The sequence below is a fragment of the Culicoides brevitarsis genome, chromosome 2, assembly GCF_036172545.1.
Source record: "Culicoides brevitarsis isolate CSIRO-B50_1 chromosome 2, AGI_CSIRO_Cbre_v1, whole genome shotgun sequence".
Taxonomy (NCBI): Eukaryota; Metazoa; Arthropoda; class Insecta; order Diptera; family Ceratopogonidae; genus Culicoides; species Culicoides brevitarsis.
This window is the reverse complement of record NC_087086.1, coordinates 19,014,198-19,030,961: the sequence shown is the minus strand read 5'-3', so window position 1 is coordinate 19,030,961 and position 16,764 is coordinate 19,014,198. Positions and strand designations below refer to the sequence as shown.

At 27.2% G+C, this 16,764-nt stretch overlaps 1 protein-coding gene across 2 annotated transcripts in view; it reads right to left on the bottom strand.

The window, feature by feature from the left end:
- LOC134829306 (aryl hydrocarbon receptor nuclear translocator homolog) overlaps positions 1-16,736 on the bottom strand; it is a 33,547-nt gene extending 16,811 nt beyond the window's left edge. For both annotated transcript variants that reach the window (XM_063842336.1, XM_063842335.1), the window contains exons 1-2: positions 16,561-16,736; positions 15,735-15,783 (exon numbers count right to left, since the gene is read on the bottom strand). In XM_063842336.1, the coding sequence (XP_063698406.1) occupies positions 15,735-15,783; positions 16,561-16,582 (71 nt within the window). In that variant the 5' untranslated portion in view covers positions 16,583-16,736. The remainder of the gene's footprint in view (positions 1-15,734; positions 15,784-16,560) is intronic.
- Positions 16,737-16,764: the final 28 nt, after the last annotated feature.

Sequence of the window (16,764 nt, the reverse complement as noted above, 5' to 3'; positions counted from 1 at the left end):
GCGTTTCTTGTTTTATTTTTTATCGTTTTTATTATTTTTGTGATAACAAAAAATTTAACTTGAACTATGTTAATGGCCCAGAAAGAGGCAACATGAGTCAACTACAAAACTGGATCATCTTTAAAATATTTTTGAATTGAATTATTTTAATATTGATGAATATTAAAAAGTTAGATTTTCCAAATTCTTTTAAGCCAAATTTTGAATTAAATAAGGAAATATCATCCGTAAAAATGGACCATAATACTAGAAAGAAAGACTCTTGACTAAAATTCGTTTAATTTATCATATCAAACCTAAAAAGAGTCACTGCCTTCTCGACTCGACGCAACTATAAATTACATCATTTATCATTAATTAACACTTCTTTCGCTCCATTTTTCTTCTCCACATACGAAACAATTTCCATTCGTCTTATATTTTTTTTTTGTTTTTGTTCATTAGAAGCTAAATAAAGTCCATAAATAAATATTTTTCCGTGCAATCTCTCTCTCACTCTGACTCGTTGATTTATTACAAGTTGGGCGGTAAAGTCTTCAGTGATACCAAACAAGGTGTGTAAATTAAAACACTCTTTTGTGCAAGAAACTCACACATAAACACACCAAACGTCCATTCAAGTCAAGAGAGAAAGAAAGAAATGAAAGAATCGGTAAATAAAAAATACAATAATGAGCTGCAATCGTCAAGCAAAGTCGTGGAATCGACAAAGAAGGTGACAACTTTACTTTGCATTACTTTACTTAGGATTGCTTTCATTTCCATACGTTGCTCTATAAGTAAATAGTTTTTTTTTTGAAAAGAAAGTTGTCGTTACACTCACAAAAAAAAGTAGGATTATGAGTCATTAAACTTTTCGAAATATTTTTTTTACGACTTATCACTAAATAACTCGAAGCTCATTAAGTAATCCAGGCATGTGCTAAATAAAATTTTACTGTTGACTTTTGATGAAAAATAAATAATTAGCATACAATTGGTCGCGCGCGGTATTTTACGATTGAATGGCGCTATTACTGACCAAGATTCTCTAACGGACAAACACTGCTGCAGGCGGATTCTTAGATGATGAAAAAAAAACCTTCAGTCTCAATCAAAAAGATGAGCGAAGATGTCTTATTATTTTATTTAAAAGTTGTGTGTGGATGATTATTATTTAATAACGTTCTTCAAAATATATTCAAGTTTTGTTTTGTTTCGAGAAAAGGAAGACGTGTCTATGTATGATTTATTGCCACAGCGACTCTGTGTGTGTGTGTGTAATAATAATCATTTATAGTCAGCAATCAGTTAGTTGGATGAGGAATGATACGAAAAACGAGAGAAAATTATCATAATTACGAAATAATAACAGAGGCCAATTTAAGATTTGTTGAGGAATGAAATTTTTTGATTCTTTCTCTCACTCAAGCGATCACAAAAATGCTCATTTGGAAGATAAAAAAAAATTAGTTTTGTTTCATTTTTTCAGCATCACTCGATCCAACAACTATCACTACTGAGAGAGATGAAAAATGACAAGACATCATTGTAACAACTTGCTCATTCATTTAATGAATGAATGAAGAACGAACGGGAAAAAATACGAAACACTTTTCTTGCATTAGAAATCAATTGACTCACGTTCGTGGACAGCAATTTATAGAATTTTTATTGCGATCCTCATTATTTAAATTATTATTTTTTTTTCAAGACTCATGGACGACCTTTTTAGTGGTGATGGGGAAATAGTTTGCAGGTAAAGTCACCTTTTGACACATTTCGAATTTTGAAATTTTGTTAATTTAATGAAAAAAAAAACGAAAAAAAATTATTTAATTTTATTTTTTTTATCTGTATTTAATTTGATATTTTTAATTTTGAAATTAAAAAAAATTAATTTAATTTTTTTAATTTTAAATAAATTCGAAATTTTTAATTTTTTTTATTTAGAAAATTTTTTGAGATAATTTTTTTTATTTTTAAATGATTATTCGATAGTTTTTGATTTTAAAATTATTTCATTAATTAGAAAAAAATTAAATTAATTTAATTTTTAGTTAATTCGATATTTTTAAATTTTTTTATTTCGAAATTTTAATTTTTTTTATTTAGAAAATTTTTTGAGATAAAAAATTTTTAATTTGGTTCAATTTCATTAATTATTTAAATTAATTTATTAATTAATTTTTTTTTTATTAAAATTTTCATGAATATTTTATAGAAAAATTAAATGAGGTACAATATAAAAAATTAAAATATTTTGACCAAAATAGCAAAATAAAAAAATAAAGAGGTTATCAGACCTCATTTCAAAATTGTTTTAAAAAAATCAAGCGATAAGAACTCAAAGAAACTTCCACAAAATTCCATTTCTTACGTCATGTCGCGTCGCTGCACAACTTCTCTCACTCACACTGTTTTTTAATCTTTCTCTGATGAAAAACGAGCTACTTTGAAAAACTTACAAAGATATTGAAATAAACAGCTTGCACTAAAATGTACATTTTTGCCCCTTTTATTCACGAAACATGTATCGAAAAGCTATTTAAATTCAACGTATAATGAAAAAAATGCACATTTTCTACGTTTTTTCTTCCCTTTTTTTTCCTCCGAAAACGTCTATGAGATGAAAAACGTACTTTTTCCGACGTGTTGCCATCTTTGCATACATTTTTTTTTCTTCTGACAGACACCTGCATATAAGCCCAACACGAAAATCTTCTGTTTACAAAATCTTTTCCTCGTACTCGTTTTTTTTTGTCGTGAGATTCAAATAATAATATACAACTTATTGTACATTTATCGTTTCCTGCACTTCATCAGGACACGACGACAAGGAGGAAGAACGTGTGGCATCAAAGTACAGCGCAAAAAATTGCATTTTTAATGCGAAACAGAGAAAGCGAGAGAGGAAAAGTGCAAGAATGAAAACTCCTCGAAAGAAGTGTGAAAGAATTTACTTTGCATATTCATTTATTTTTGCAGAGCAGGAACAAGGACCGAACTACTTGCGATATTCATTTATCAAAGTCTACCTTTTTACTTGCAAGAAGCAGCAAAAAAACGGAGTGGTGAGTGTTTGAAGCGTCGTAATATGTTAAATATGTAGAAAAGAGAAAAAAGCTAAAGAAATGTTTGTTGCTTATTTATCTTATTTTTTTACGGAGCACGTAATGGACTGAATTATCCAAAATAATCTTTTAGTCAAAACCTGTCCGGACGCTTTATTTTTAATACGAGAGTTCTTACTCACAAAGGAAGTGAGCAAAAAAAAAGAAGATGTTGATGATGATGAAGACGAAGATATTTTTGTAGTAAATAATATGACATGTTATGGTACTTGCCCTATCAACCTTTCATTCATGTGTCCAATTTGTCTTTTTTGTCGGATACTTGCCGACTTTTTATTTTTTTCGGTAACTTGTAACTGATAATCTTTGCATGAAAGAGACGAAAGAAGGGATAAATTGAAGTAATATGTTAATGCTAAACGATTTAGAGGTTAAAGTTCAATAAAACAAAAGTGATAAGTAGCTAATGTTTTGTGTCAAAAGTGACTAAAAAACGTAAAAAAAATATTTTCGAAATTTGTTTTTCTATTTTTTAAATTAAAAATTTTGCTAATTTTTCGTTATTTTTTTATTTATAATTTTATTAATTTATTGTTTTATTTTAATTATTTTTTTTTTTTATAAAAATTCTTGAAATTTCAAGTTTTGTACGAAAATTTATCTCAGAAGAAAATTTTTACAGAATAAATCACCTTGCACAGTAGTTCAATTTATTTTATTTTCAACCAACGCATGCGAATAATAAACAAAGTGGATTATGGCTAATAATTTGTCTCAATTAGTGTCTTCCTACCACATGTGTTTCCTGTTTTTTTCCTTTCTTTGATTTTCCCCATTCTCTGAATTAATTTTCAATTTACGACTCTTTGGTCAGAATTTGCGAAATTTCACGTCTTAAATGTTACTAAATGTGAATTTTAACAAAAAATCAAAAGATTTTTGAAAAATTTGTAAATTAAAAATTTTTGAATTAGCAAAAAGAGAATTTCAAATTTTTAACGGCAATTTTTTGAATTGACATTTACAAATTTTTTAGAAAAAATTTTAATTTTTTGACAAATTTAGGTCAATTTTTGATCAAAATTTAATTTTTAAAATAAAATAAAAAAAATCAACCAAATAATAAATAAAAAAATTCAAAAATAAAAAAAAATAAATTAAAATATAAAAACTAGAAAAAAATTAAATTAAAACAAATAATAATAATTTTGGTTGAAAAAAAATAATTTTAATTTTTAAATTTTTTTATGAATAAATTTCGTCCTCTTTCGAACCACAGTGATTAAAAATATCGATAATGATCAATGGATGTGACTTTTCTAGCAGCCTTTTCCACAACAACAACAAACATTAGAAAGACACTTGTAACATCTACAATCAGTAGATTTCCTTTTATTTTCTTCTCTCTCCTTTTTTCTCAATTAATTATTATTTTATGCTTACACCGGTCGTCGTATAACAAGTAAACACTTCAATGAAAAACATCGATATAATGGCAAAGTAATAAACTTTTCTCATCTTTTTTTCTTTCTTTTGTTCACAGATTAGAGTGATAAACATTCATCAACTATTACGACGCGTATTCTCCTAATAATAAGAGTTTATCTATTTTTTACAACAAAAGACAAGACTTGTTCAACAGATGTACTACAAGAACAAAAACAAAGTCATGATAATAGGATAAAACTTTTTTTTTGTTGTTTTTCCTTCAGATTCGAAATGAAACGGAAAACAACAGAAAAAAATTCGATGTTAAAATAACAACTGGCCAATCGCAGTGTCTCAGCAGCGGGCACATTAAAACAAAACAAAAGGATTTAGTACGTGAGAAGTGTGATCAATATTGATTTCGTTTTGATTTTCCTCCGAAGCAACAACAACAACGACGACGACGAGAAAGAAGAAGAAGTTATTGTGTTTTGGCCGGAGGACACATTCGGCACAAGTTTACTTTTAATGGGGAGCAAAAATAGTAATAATCCATAAGTGAAAATTAAGAAGGACAACATCAGTGATTTTTAATGTGCTACGAGTACGAGTGATTGGGCGGCATGGGAAGCGATGCGAGATTAGTTTTAAATTAAATTGTAGTTTTAATATTTGTAATGAATGTCGAGTGAAATCGTGCAGAGGCAAGTCTCGTAACTTCTTGATGTTTTAAAGTTGATAGTGTTGCTTGATTTTTTTTTATAGTTTTATAAAAGTTTGTGTTGCAGAAAAATATTTAGAATGTTAAAATGTTAACTTGTGGCTTTAAAAAATAATTAAAATATTAAAAAAAAATTAAGAATCACGAAATCTCGAAAATTAATTTCAGATTTTTTAAAAAAAAAATCTACTAATGAGAACAAATTTGAGTAAAATTAATCATCATAAGAAATTATTTTACAATTATTTTAAAATTAATTTTAAATAATTCATAATTAATTAAATAATTTTAAAATTAATTTTAATTTAATTTTTTTATTTGAATTTTTTTTATGAATTTTTTTTTTAAAATTAATTTTTTATAAATTATTTTTTAAAAAATTTTTAGCATTTCAAATTTTAAAAATTTACCAAAAATTAAAAAAAAACATTTACATATTTTCTTCAATACAAAATATTAAAAGTAAAATTTTTTTGACATTAGTTTTTTTTATTAATTTTTCGTTAGAAAAACAAAAATTTTTAGGCAAATTTAAAAATTTCAAATAAATTTCTTCTCAAATAATTTTTTATTTCTTTAAAATTAATTAAAAACCACATTTTCATCTTGAAAACTTTTAAAAAATAAAAACTTTACTCACATAATTTGCACACATAAACCTATAATTAGTTAAACTAGCCAACGAACAAATATCCCATACACCACACAAGCACCGCACTCTACAATTAGCAATTAGACGGTTCGCTTCGACCAATTCCATCATTATTACTACTATTATACTGCTTCCAATCATTTGATTACTAATTACTAATGCGAACACATTGCGCTGCGCTACTCTCGGCGAATGATGATAATCACATATTGTTTCGATTTTATGCTCAAATGACTCTGGGACGTTTATTTTTCGAATTTGGTTGAATAGTTGGACTCGCAAGTAGTTGTCTCGCGTAGAATGCAGAATTTAACGAGATTTTTTTTACATAAATAATGATAACTAATAATAATAATATTGAAATTGATAAAATTGATTGTAATTGAACGGAGCACGATGTCGCGTACTATCTAACGTTCCTCTACTATTGTTAGTTGCATAATGGTAATATTTATAATAAAATGCAATTTTTGTGCTATTATTATCATTAAGAAAAAAAAATTATTTATGACCATAACACAAGTGCACGGTTTGTGTCTGTAAAATATAAAAATAAATAAATAAAATAGGGACACGAATTGTAATTATTACGTATTTTTTACTAATGATATTAATATAAATAAAATAAAAATTATAAAAAAGTATTTTTTTTTAAATACTTAAAAAATCATAGAATGTGAAATAATGATTTACAAGTTTAAAATAATGATTTAAATAATTTAAAAATTTTATTTTATTTTTTCATTATTTTTAATTTAAAAAAATATTATTAATCTATAAAATAAAAATAATATAAAAAAAATATTTTTTATTTAATTTTATTTTAAATAATTTTAATAAATAAATAATAAAATAATTTTTTTTTATTTAAAAAAATTAAAAATTTTAATTTTTTATTTTAATAATTTTTTTCAATACCTTATGAAATTTAAATAATTTATTTTTTTTTTAATTTTAGAAGCTTTAAAAACATTAGAAATATTTTAAATATTTTTTAAACTAATCAATAAAATATTTAAAACAAAAAACGTGACAATATTTAAATAATTCTCAACAAAAAGCATGTAATAAAATAAAATAAATGAAATATAGATGACAATTTCATTATAAATTATTAAATATTTATTTATTTTACGAGTACGACTCGACCGATAATCACGCCCATTTATTTGTTTAGAGTTTAAAATAAAATAATTTTCTGTAATTGTAGGTACATGAGCTCTAATGCCACTAAATATTAATATAAATGAATCATTTTAATATTTTTTATTTTATTATTATTCGATGCAACAAAACAATTATCTACGTGTTAGCTGCACTCGTAGCAAAATAATAATTTTTATTGGTCTCCAGCTGCAAGTGTTTGTTGGATGTCCATTTAAAGAGACTTTTCGTACAAAGTTGTAAAATTGCATTTATTATTTATGATTTATTTTTTTTTTTAAGGAAATACCCCGAACAACGTACCTGTAGATTCTTTCTTCTAACAAACAAACAATGGGAGGTCCTAAATTTTTTTATTATTTTTACAAATTTTTAATATTTTTATGACTTTATTGGAATTTTAGCAACACACTTGATGCTTACTTAAAAAATTATTTCGAAGTCAAGGCAATTCTTGATTAATGACTTGACTTCGGATGTGTAAGAAAAAAAAAACAAGACGAGATCCCCTGATGCTTGTTCCTTGTAAAAGTTAAATTTATTTTAAGGAACATCTGTTTTCATGTTATTTTTGTTGTTGTGTGTAAATTATGACGTACAGGTGTTGATGAAATATTTTTCTTTTTTTGAAAAATCGACTTTTGGTTGACAAGACTTCCGAGCAAAGGGACACTTTCGGTGATATTTTGTGATTTATGGGCAAATAAGCGACTGATTTGTTGTTGAAACAGTTGAGATTAACACTTTGGGCACAAATTTAATGTTTCCTCTTCCTATATTTTCAACTTTTTTTTCTTATTGGAACTTTTTTGTCCTATTTTAAGGAGTAATTGTCGATCAAATTAACAAAATTCACACGCTCAATCACTTTTCATCGCAAGATTTGACGACACGTACCAATAATCCCGCATAAATTGCATCCACTTTAGATTTTTTTCTTCGAATTCAGTTCCTATCTGCCACCGAAACCGGAACAAAATGAATTTTCCCATCACACGAGAGTGAAGTTTATTAATATTTCTCACGCCCGTTGTCATCCTCGAACGATTAGCAAGGAAACATTTTGCGTCATTCGGCAATTTCTCAGGTGCTGCTTGCCAATAATTTGTCTAGTTTGTCGGTCGTCGATCGTCTTTGGCATGTTCATGCCCGTATCGTATTTATTCAAATCGATTTAGTGTCTGTTGTTTCGCTTTTATTTAATAAAATACAACCGAAAAAAATCATTTTTGCCGTTTTTTTGTACAATCCTGTGTTAAAATAATGTCGGAACAAGAAAAAATATATAGCAAACTTGTTGTAGGAGAATAAATCTTTGTCGGAACAAACTCACTTCTTTTTTTCCTCTATTTCGTCGTACACACAATTTTCCGCATTATTTATTCATAAAGACAATATCTTGGTTGTATTTTTCTCTCGACGTCGTTTCTAAATGTTCGTTTTTACCTTTTTTCTCTTCATTTATCTTTGGAAGAAGATCTATTGGTTGCCGCATTAATTTCATTTTTTTCTGTGTTCTTGACTTTTTGGTTACGAAAAGAAACAAAAAAAAATACTAGGAAAAATTTTATTGATTGTTGATTAAATAACTCCTTTAGTGGAGGAGAAGACACATTTTTTTTGCTGTAAAAGACTTTTATTTTTTGTATGCAGAAGTCATCGTTGTTTGATATTAATTATGGCAGCAATAAAAAGTGTGTTTATTATCACTTAAAATGCGATAATTGAGGAAGCTTTACGAAACAAAAAATTAATGAGCTTTTTTTACGAGTTCGGAGTATTTTTTCATGGTTTCGATGTAAAAATTAAAGTTTTGCATGAATTTTTAGATTTTTATTTTAGAGATTTTACTTTAGAATTATTTCAAATCTTTCAAATTCTGCAAAAATAATTTATTTTGTTAATTTAAAAAAATTATTATTCTTTTAATTACGAATTAATTTTTTTAAAATAAAATAATTGAAATAAATAAAATTAAAATCAAATATAAATAATAAAATTTTTAAAAGAAAATTTAAAATATTTCAAAACCAATAGAATTTCTCAAATAAAAATGTTCATAGAATCATTTTTTCAAAAATTAAAAAAATCGTAATATAATTTCGACCAAAAAAATTTCTAATTTTTTTATTATTTGATTTTGTTATTTTAAATAATTTTTTTACCAAAATAATAATATTTTTCTCAGAAAATCATGACTTATTTTTAATTAGGGATTCAAATTAATTTATTTAATAAATCTTGAATTTTTATTTTTTTTTAAATAAAATATTTATTTATTTTTTAAATATTTTTTTTTTAATAAAATTTTTATTTTATTTTATTTTATTATTATTATTTTTTTTTAAATATAAGATTTTCTATCAGAAAAAATTAATTAAAAAAAAAATCAGTCAAAAAGCTTCCCCAAAACCCACTAAAGACCTACTTAGCAACACCAAAAAACTGGCAATTAGTAAAAACTTATCGTGTCTCAATAATAATAAAAATTACGTTTTTAATTAATTTCGTAGTTCATTCATTTCAATATAATATTAATCGATTGACTCGACTTTTTGCCCCTTTTTTATTTTTTCTTTGTCTCTCTGTCCCTCAATTACCAAGCAATTAAATTTATCACTCAAGAACACGACCAAAAAACCGAGCGACGTAAACTTCATTTTTACTATCAACTCAATGTCTTGTAAGTCAACTTTTATGAAAAAAAAAAAATCTGCATCCAGATGGTTGTAAATCACCTCAAAAGAAGACTTTTGTTGTATTAAAGAAATAACATATTTTTCATCTTTTCATTCATTTTTCAGTGTTGAGTGACAATGGAGAGTGATGAGATGTTAATTATAGACATTATATTATGACATCCATCAAGCGATAAAAAGAGGAACAGAACCACAACGAACGAGCGGTGCCGAGGTAAAAGTTTTTAGAAAGATAAATAACATCATCTGTATATTTTATTTAAAATAAACAAATGCATTTAATAACAACAATTATCCCGTAGCTCGTATATTTTAAAGCAAATATCGCATTTTGAATTGCGTATCGTACACCTGCTAATGAACCCTCAATCAACACAACAAATCACGTTTAAAGGATTTGCATGAGTTCATTCGGCCGTTGTTTTTGATTGGGATGTCTCTCTCTCTCGCTCGATGTTTTTGGACGAACTTATCCCAGGGACAAAAAACGGATCAAATTTAGTCCTTTAGGAGTCAAAATAAGTCCTTTGAAGGTAAATTAACTCATTAAGGAACTAATCTGACCCCTAAAGAGGTTAATTTGACCCCTTTTTAAAATTTACCATTTCCAGATCCCACAAATTTCGTTAAGAATGAGGATAATTTGATCCCTTGAGAGGCTGATTTAATTATTATTGATTAAATAACATCTCAAGGGATCAAATTGACCTCTGAATAAATTACTTTTTTGGGATTGCTGGAAATTGTAAATTCCAAAAGGAGTCGGAAAAACCTTTTTAGGAGTCAAATAAATTCCTGCAGTTAAAATTCACTCCTAAGGACTTAATTTAACCAATTTTTCCTCCACAGTGCCAAATTTATTTTGAATGCCAACCGATATCGACTCACCTCCGTCGTTTACTTTGCGCCGTTAATTCTGTCAATTGTGCGGCATCGGGCAAATGGTGTAAGCCGCCCATGTGCATTGCGGCGGCGGCGGCGGGATGATGTTGCGACATGCCGCCCATGCTGGCAGCCCCGAGTGTCGTCAAGGAACTATTTAAGCCGGTGGGATCGGCGACGGGCCCGGCTGCTAGCTGATGGTGCGGCGTAAGGTACGTCGGGGCAGTTGGCCCGTAGTGATGCGATGTGGCCCCTGCTTGCGCGTACGCATACATCGTACTAACGTCATAGGGTTCCAGTTTGACGGTTTTTATGACGAATTAATTGCGGGAAGAAGTAGAAAATTTGCCGATTTTTTTTTTCGTTTTTTTTTTTTGGCGTGGAGCACTTTAATTTAATTAGAAGCCACAAACTAAAAGGACATCACGAAAGTTTTTTTTTATTTTATTTTTTTCTGCTTAAAGCTTCTTTGTCACACTGAACGGGAGAAAAAAATCTAAATGTTTAATTGCATGACTTATAGCGACAACAAACTGTACAGTTTATTCGTGAATTAACATTAAAAATAATGTCAGAGAGTCATAAAAAAAAATACTGTAGTGCACACTCGCGGTCGTTCTCGTCGTCAGCAGCAGAAAATATTAAAAAAGAAAATTAAATGTAAATACAAAATGCTTCTTGTGCTCTTTTTATATATTATTTTTTTTTATTATTTGAAACGGAACGTTATGTTAAAAATATTACAATGTTGCGTTTGAAATTTTTTTGTTTCAATTATTTTTATTTTCTTTGACGATTATTTATTTACACTTCTTTCGTATTTTTTACATTCCTCAAAAATTGTTTGACAGAAAAATTTTTTGACACGGTTCAAAATATTTTTTATTATTATTATTTTAATTATTTAATCGGAATTTTTCATTATTTTGATAAATTTGCCACTTGTTGGATTCACTTTTAATTCCGAAGCGATAACGAGACACTGACACCGTGGACACAGTCCTTCGTCGTGGCACACGAGTAAACTTGAACTTCAATTTTTTCTACTTTTATTTAATTTTTTTTTATTTATTATTTTTTCTTGCCACAGTTACAATAATAAATAATCTACAAGGCAAAAAAAAATGTATTAATCCGAATTAAAATTCACGTCCGCCACGAATGAAAGTATTAACACGACTGAACAACTCATGCAACCGACAACAAGCACAACAAAAACACGTCGTCGTCGACGTCGTATCGGAGTTGAGTGCGCGTCGTGTTTGTATAAGTGAAGAATGAATGAATGAAAATGAGTTACTCTCGACATCAAAGTGTGTGTGTGAGTTGGGGAACTTCTTACGATAAAAAGTAAGAAAAAAAAATATAAATAAACAGAAAATGTTAGAAAAGATGCAAGTGGAGAGAGTTTTTGTTCATTTTATGTCCGCTTTTAGTGCACAAGTGGATTTCAAGAGCATTTCAGGTGGATGTCAGTCATCGGGCGATCGTTGAAAAGGGTTTAATTTACATGATGAGGTGTCTGGAGTAACAATTAGAAAGTGTGTGGGAAGATGTTTCGTTATTTTTGGCTGGAGTTTGAAGGTCAAGGGTTAAAGTTGAGTTTTAAAAAAGTTTGAAGGGTGCTTGGAAGATGTTTTCGTGCCAATTTCGGTTGAAAGTGTAATATCAAGTGGCAGAAGTGGGTTAATTTGAACGAATTTTCAGGTAATTAAAGTTTAACTTTTGATTTTTAATCAAATTTTTTGATTTGGTCGATTTTTAAAATTTTAACTTAATTATTTTTTAATTTTTAGTTAAATTTAATTTTTTTTATTGCTTCAAATTTATTTCAAACTTTTTATCAAAAAAAAATTTTTTTTCAGCAAAAATGCTGAACAAAATAATTATTTTTAAAAATTATAGTTTTTAATAAATAAAAATATTTTTACCGCATTTCAATTTTTATTTTTTCCTTATTAAAAAAAAAATGTAATAAAATTTGTAATTTAACAAAAGCTTTTTTCTAAAAATTATTTTGCTCAAATAAAGAAATTCCACTACACAATTTTTTTTTGACAAAAAATCCACCGAATTTTAATAAAATCCACAAAAAATAATACATATAAAATTAACAATTTTTAAATTTAGCAAAAATATCCAATGACGGTTAGAAATTATTTTTGTAGTCTTTTTATATACAAAATAATAAATAGGTATTTAAATTTTTTGGTTCATCAATAAAATTTCGTGGGAAAAAAAATTAAAAAAGTATGTAAAAAATTTAAATTAAAATTTATTAAAATTTTATTTTATTTTTAAAGATGTGACTAATTTAAAATTAAATTAATTAATTATTTTTTAGAGTAAAATTGATATTTTTAACATTTTTTTAATTTTTGAATATTTTTTTAAAATATTTAATTTTTTTTAATTTGAAATAAAAATTATTATTAATTTTTAAAAAAAATTTTTAAATATATTTTTTTTAAAAAAAGTATTTTTTAATATGTGCAAGTATTTTTTTTAATATTTTGAAATACTTCAAAGTTGAGAAAATTAAGCCATTAAAGGCCTTTAGTCAATATTAACTGCCATAAAAATCCTTCACAAACAAAAAAATCGCAGAACTCAATCAAAAAACCTCCTTACCAAGTCTCAGTCTGCATAAAATTCCTTCCCTCCACCAAAAATTCCACACATCCTTACGCCGCACGTCAAATACAACTCAAACAACCATCAAAAAGTGTAATAATAATCGTAAAACTAAAAATATTTCCAGTTCCTTGGCTCCGTCATTCATTCAATTTTTACGACTTTGGTTTTACGTTTTTCGTTTCTTTCATTTTCTCGATATTTTGTTATTTTTTTTTTGCTTTTCTGCTCAAATACGAGACGTCGACATGTCTTGCCTATTCAAACTATCAGTTTTTATGAAGTGCCTGAGATTGATTGAGATGGCGATTCATCATCATCTTCGAGCGGCGCTCGTAAACTTTGTGATATGTGTTTGATGAAAATAAAATTGATGGTGATGAATGTCGGTCAGAATGGGGCAAAAATGATTTTTAAAGACGCGACACTCCTTTCGCAGCAGGAAAAAAATAAAAGGAAATTTGTTTGGAAGATAAACACGACGACGACAAGGCACAAAAAAAAAATATAAATGCATTATTTGCTTTGAATTTAAAATTGAATTTTCCTGTGAGTCGCTTTAACTTTTTCTCTTTTTCCCGTCGTCGTCGACGTCGTCGTTGAAGTCATGTTTGATTTTTCTCTCGTTTTTTTATTATTTGTATTTGTTTAGCACTTTATTTTTCTTTATTTTTTTGCGACGTTTTGAGACATTTTATGACGCGGCGTTGACTTTCTTCTTGTTTCAATTACCAGTAAAAGCCATAACATAAGCTCCAATTCCGAACGTAATATAACGAAGTGATGATTGAACAAGTGTCTCCCTTTCTAGTTTAATTTAATAAAAAAAAAAAAAACCGAAGCTGATTCCGTATTTTATGACCTAAATATTCTGCATGCTAAAATTCCGTCTCTTCGATTTTTAATCCAATTTCGCCAAAAATGTTAGCGACTGAATTTCGTCTTTTTAGTAAAGTTATAATCATTACCACTATCAGAGATTACAACAAAAGAGGGGGAAATGCTCCTTAGAACATGCACGAAATGCCAGAGTAATAAAAATCTTTTATTATTATTTCAATAAGAGGAACATGCATCCCATTTCAACACGAGGACGAGGAACGTTTCATGTGTGGATTTTCATGTTTGTTTATGCAAATACGCAAAAGGAAGACATCAACATTAAGGGATTACGAAATTAATCGTTAATGAGAGTTTAAAGGCATATAACAAAAAAGTTTTGAGGACGAAATGTTGTCGCCAACAAGATTTTATGTCATTTTAAAGTACATCGAGGTGCGCGTTAATCAACTTGAAAAAAATCACGTTCCACTGATAAGAGATAAAGAACAAAAAAAAAATAGCAACCTCATATCAACATAGATTAATTTGTCAATTAAGACTTTGATGAGGAATGCAAGCAAAAAAATTGTTAAAGATAAAAAGCATTTTAACGTTATCAATGCTTCCTTATTGGATTTTTTTTCAGTCGGTATCGAGACATTTCTCGATAATTCATGGAAAATTATGGAACTTTAATTGCAATTGAATAAATAGTAGGTGAGTGATATTTTTACATTACATAAATTATAGACTATTTTTTTAAATAATAAATTTCTCGTTTTTAGGTTATTTTAAATTTTAAAAATAAATTTATAAAATAAATATATTAATAAAATTTTACAAAAAATTATTTTAATTTCAGAAGTAAATTAAACAATTAAATTAATTTCGAAATATTTTTGATAAAAAGTCATTATGAATTAATATAAAAAATTTCACGATTTTATTTTTTTATTTATTTATAATTTTTTTTATATTTTTTAAAATTTTTTAATTTTTTTTTACATTCCTTATATCAATAATTTTCAATTGAAAGAAATTTTATTTGAAATTTTCGTTTTTATTTTTAATTTTCAATTTTGAAAAGAAAGATTTTATTCGCTGTTTTTACGGGAGCCAACTTTTTATCCGAGATCGAAATGAAAAAGTTTTAATTTCCCTTTTTTTAAATTGAATTTTTTTTTTAAATTCCGCAAAATTTCGAAGGCGAAGATAAGAAACATCAAATAACTTTTCCAAATTTGTCTATTAAATAATTTTGCAAATTTTTTAACTTTTTAAATTTTTTGTTTCTAAATTTTTTTTATTGTATATTTGGCATTTTTAAATGTAAAATATGTTTTTTAAAATATGAATGTATATTAATTTTGTAATGATGCTGCCAGAATTTGGCATTGAATAAATAAATATTTAATAAATATTTAATAAATAAATATTCTAATAATTTTTCGTGTTTTTTTTAAATCAGGATAAAATTAATTAAAAAAATTAAAATCCTTGAAAATTGTCAAAAATAAAATCACTCAAAATTGCTCAAAAATCAAAATTTTCGTTTATCAAAAATATAATTTTTCACAAATTTTCTCTTTCTAAATACACCTTCGACGTCCAGATTTTTAAAATAATCACTTAAAACTCAAAAATCCACAAATATTTTATAATAAATTTGAGTTACTCACCCAAAACTAGTGCTGCGACGCTTTACAATCTCTCTACTTGGTTCAGCTCCTATAAGAAAAAATATCATTCATTAGTCCCTGGATTCGTCAAGTAACTCAAAAATATAAATTTTGATCCGAAAAAACGAAGAAACAAATTCCGGATTGACTATGGTGCCATTCTAATGCAAATTTCCTGCATTAAACTTCCCAATTTACGGTCCTTTTAATGATCGATTGTACCTTTTTTCACCAGAAAAGGACAAAAATTGACTTTCATTTCCCAATCGCAGACAAAAAATCAACAGAATTGTTTATGAACCACCTACTGTTACATTCATTCAACTATTTTTTTTGTTTGCTTGCATGTGTATTTGTGTGGTTCTTTCTATGAATGACTTGAATGAATGAATATTTCATTGTTTATTGCATTTCAGTTTTATTCTGAAATTCTTTTCTTCAATTAGAAAATGAAAATTTCTGACTTTTTTCATCGTCACAAGCGGAAAAAGTCAAAGTACGCAGCAAAAATGCCGGAAAATCAATTTTCCGAAAATCTCGCCGTCTTTCACTTTGTGTTTTCTGTATGCAACGGGCCCGTACGTTTGTGTGTGTTTCACATTTGCATAATAATTTTTTAAAGATGGAGAATGTACAATGACATTGGAGCGATATTTCTCGCTCGAATTATCGCTTTTGCACTGGAAAGTCGCATTATTCGGCACTTTTAGTCATGACTTGGGGACTTTTGCTTCGCAGTCGGACATTTTTTGCGGAAAAAATCGGAAAATACACCGTAAACGGACCAAACAAATATATTTAGGTCGAGTAGTGGAAGCAATCGAACCTGGATAATGTGCTAATGCCATGTATTTCCGCACTTGAACCAATTTGTAGTTGTCTCACGAGATACAAGAGTCTCTTAATTTGTCAGAAAAATCACTTTCGCTCACTATTTTACACAAAATCCGTCCAAAAACACGAATTATTTTCACTTTACAACACTTTTGGTAATATTGACAGTCGACGCGATTTGCGTTTGTGCCGTGGT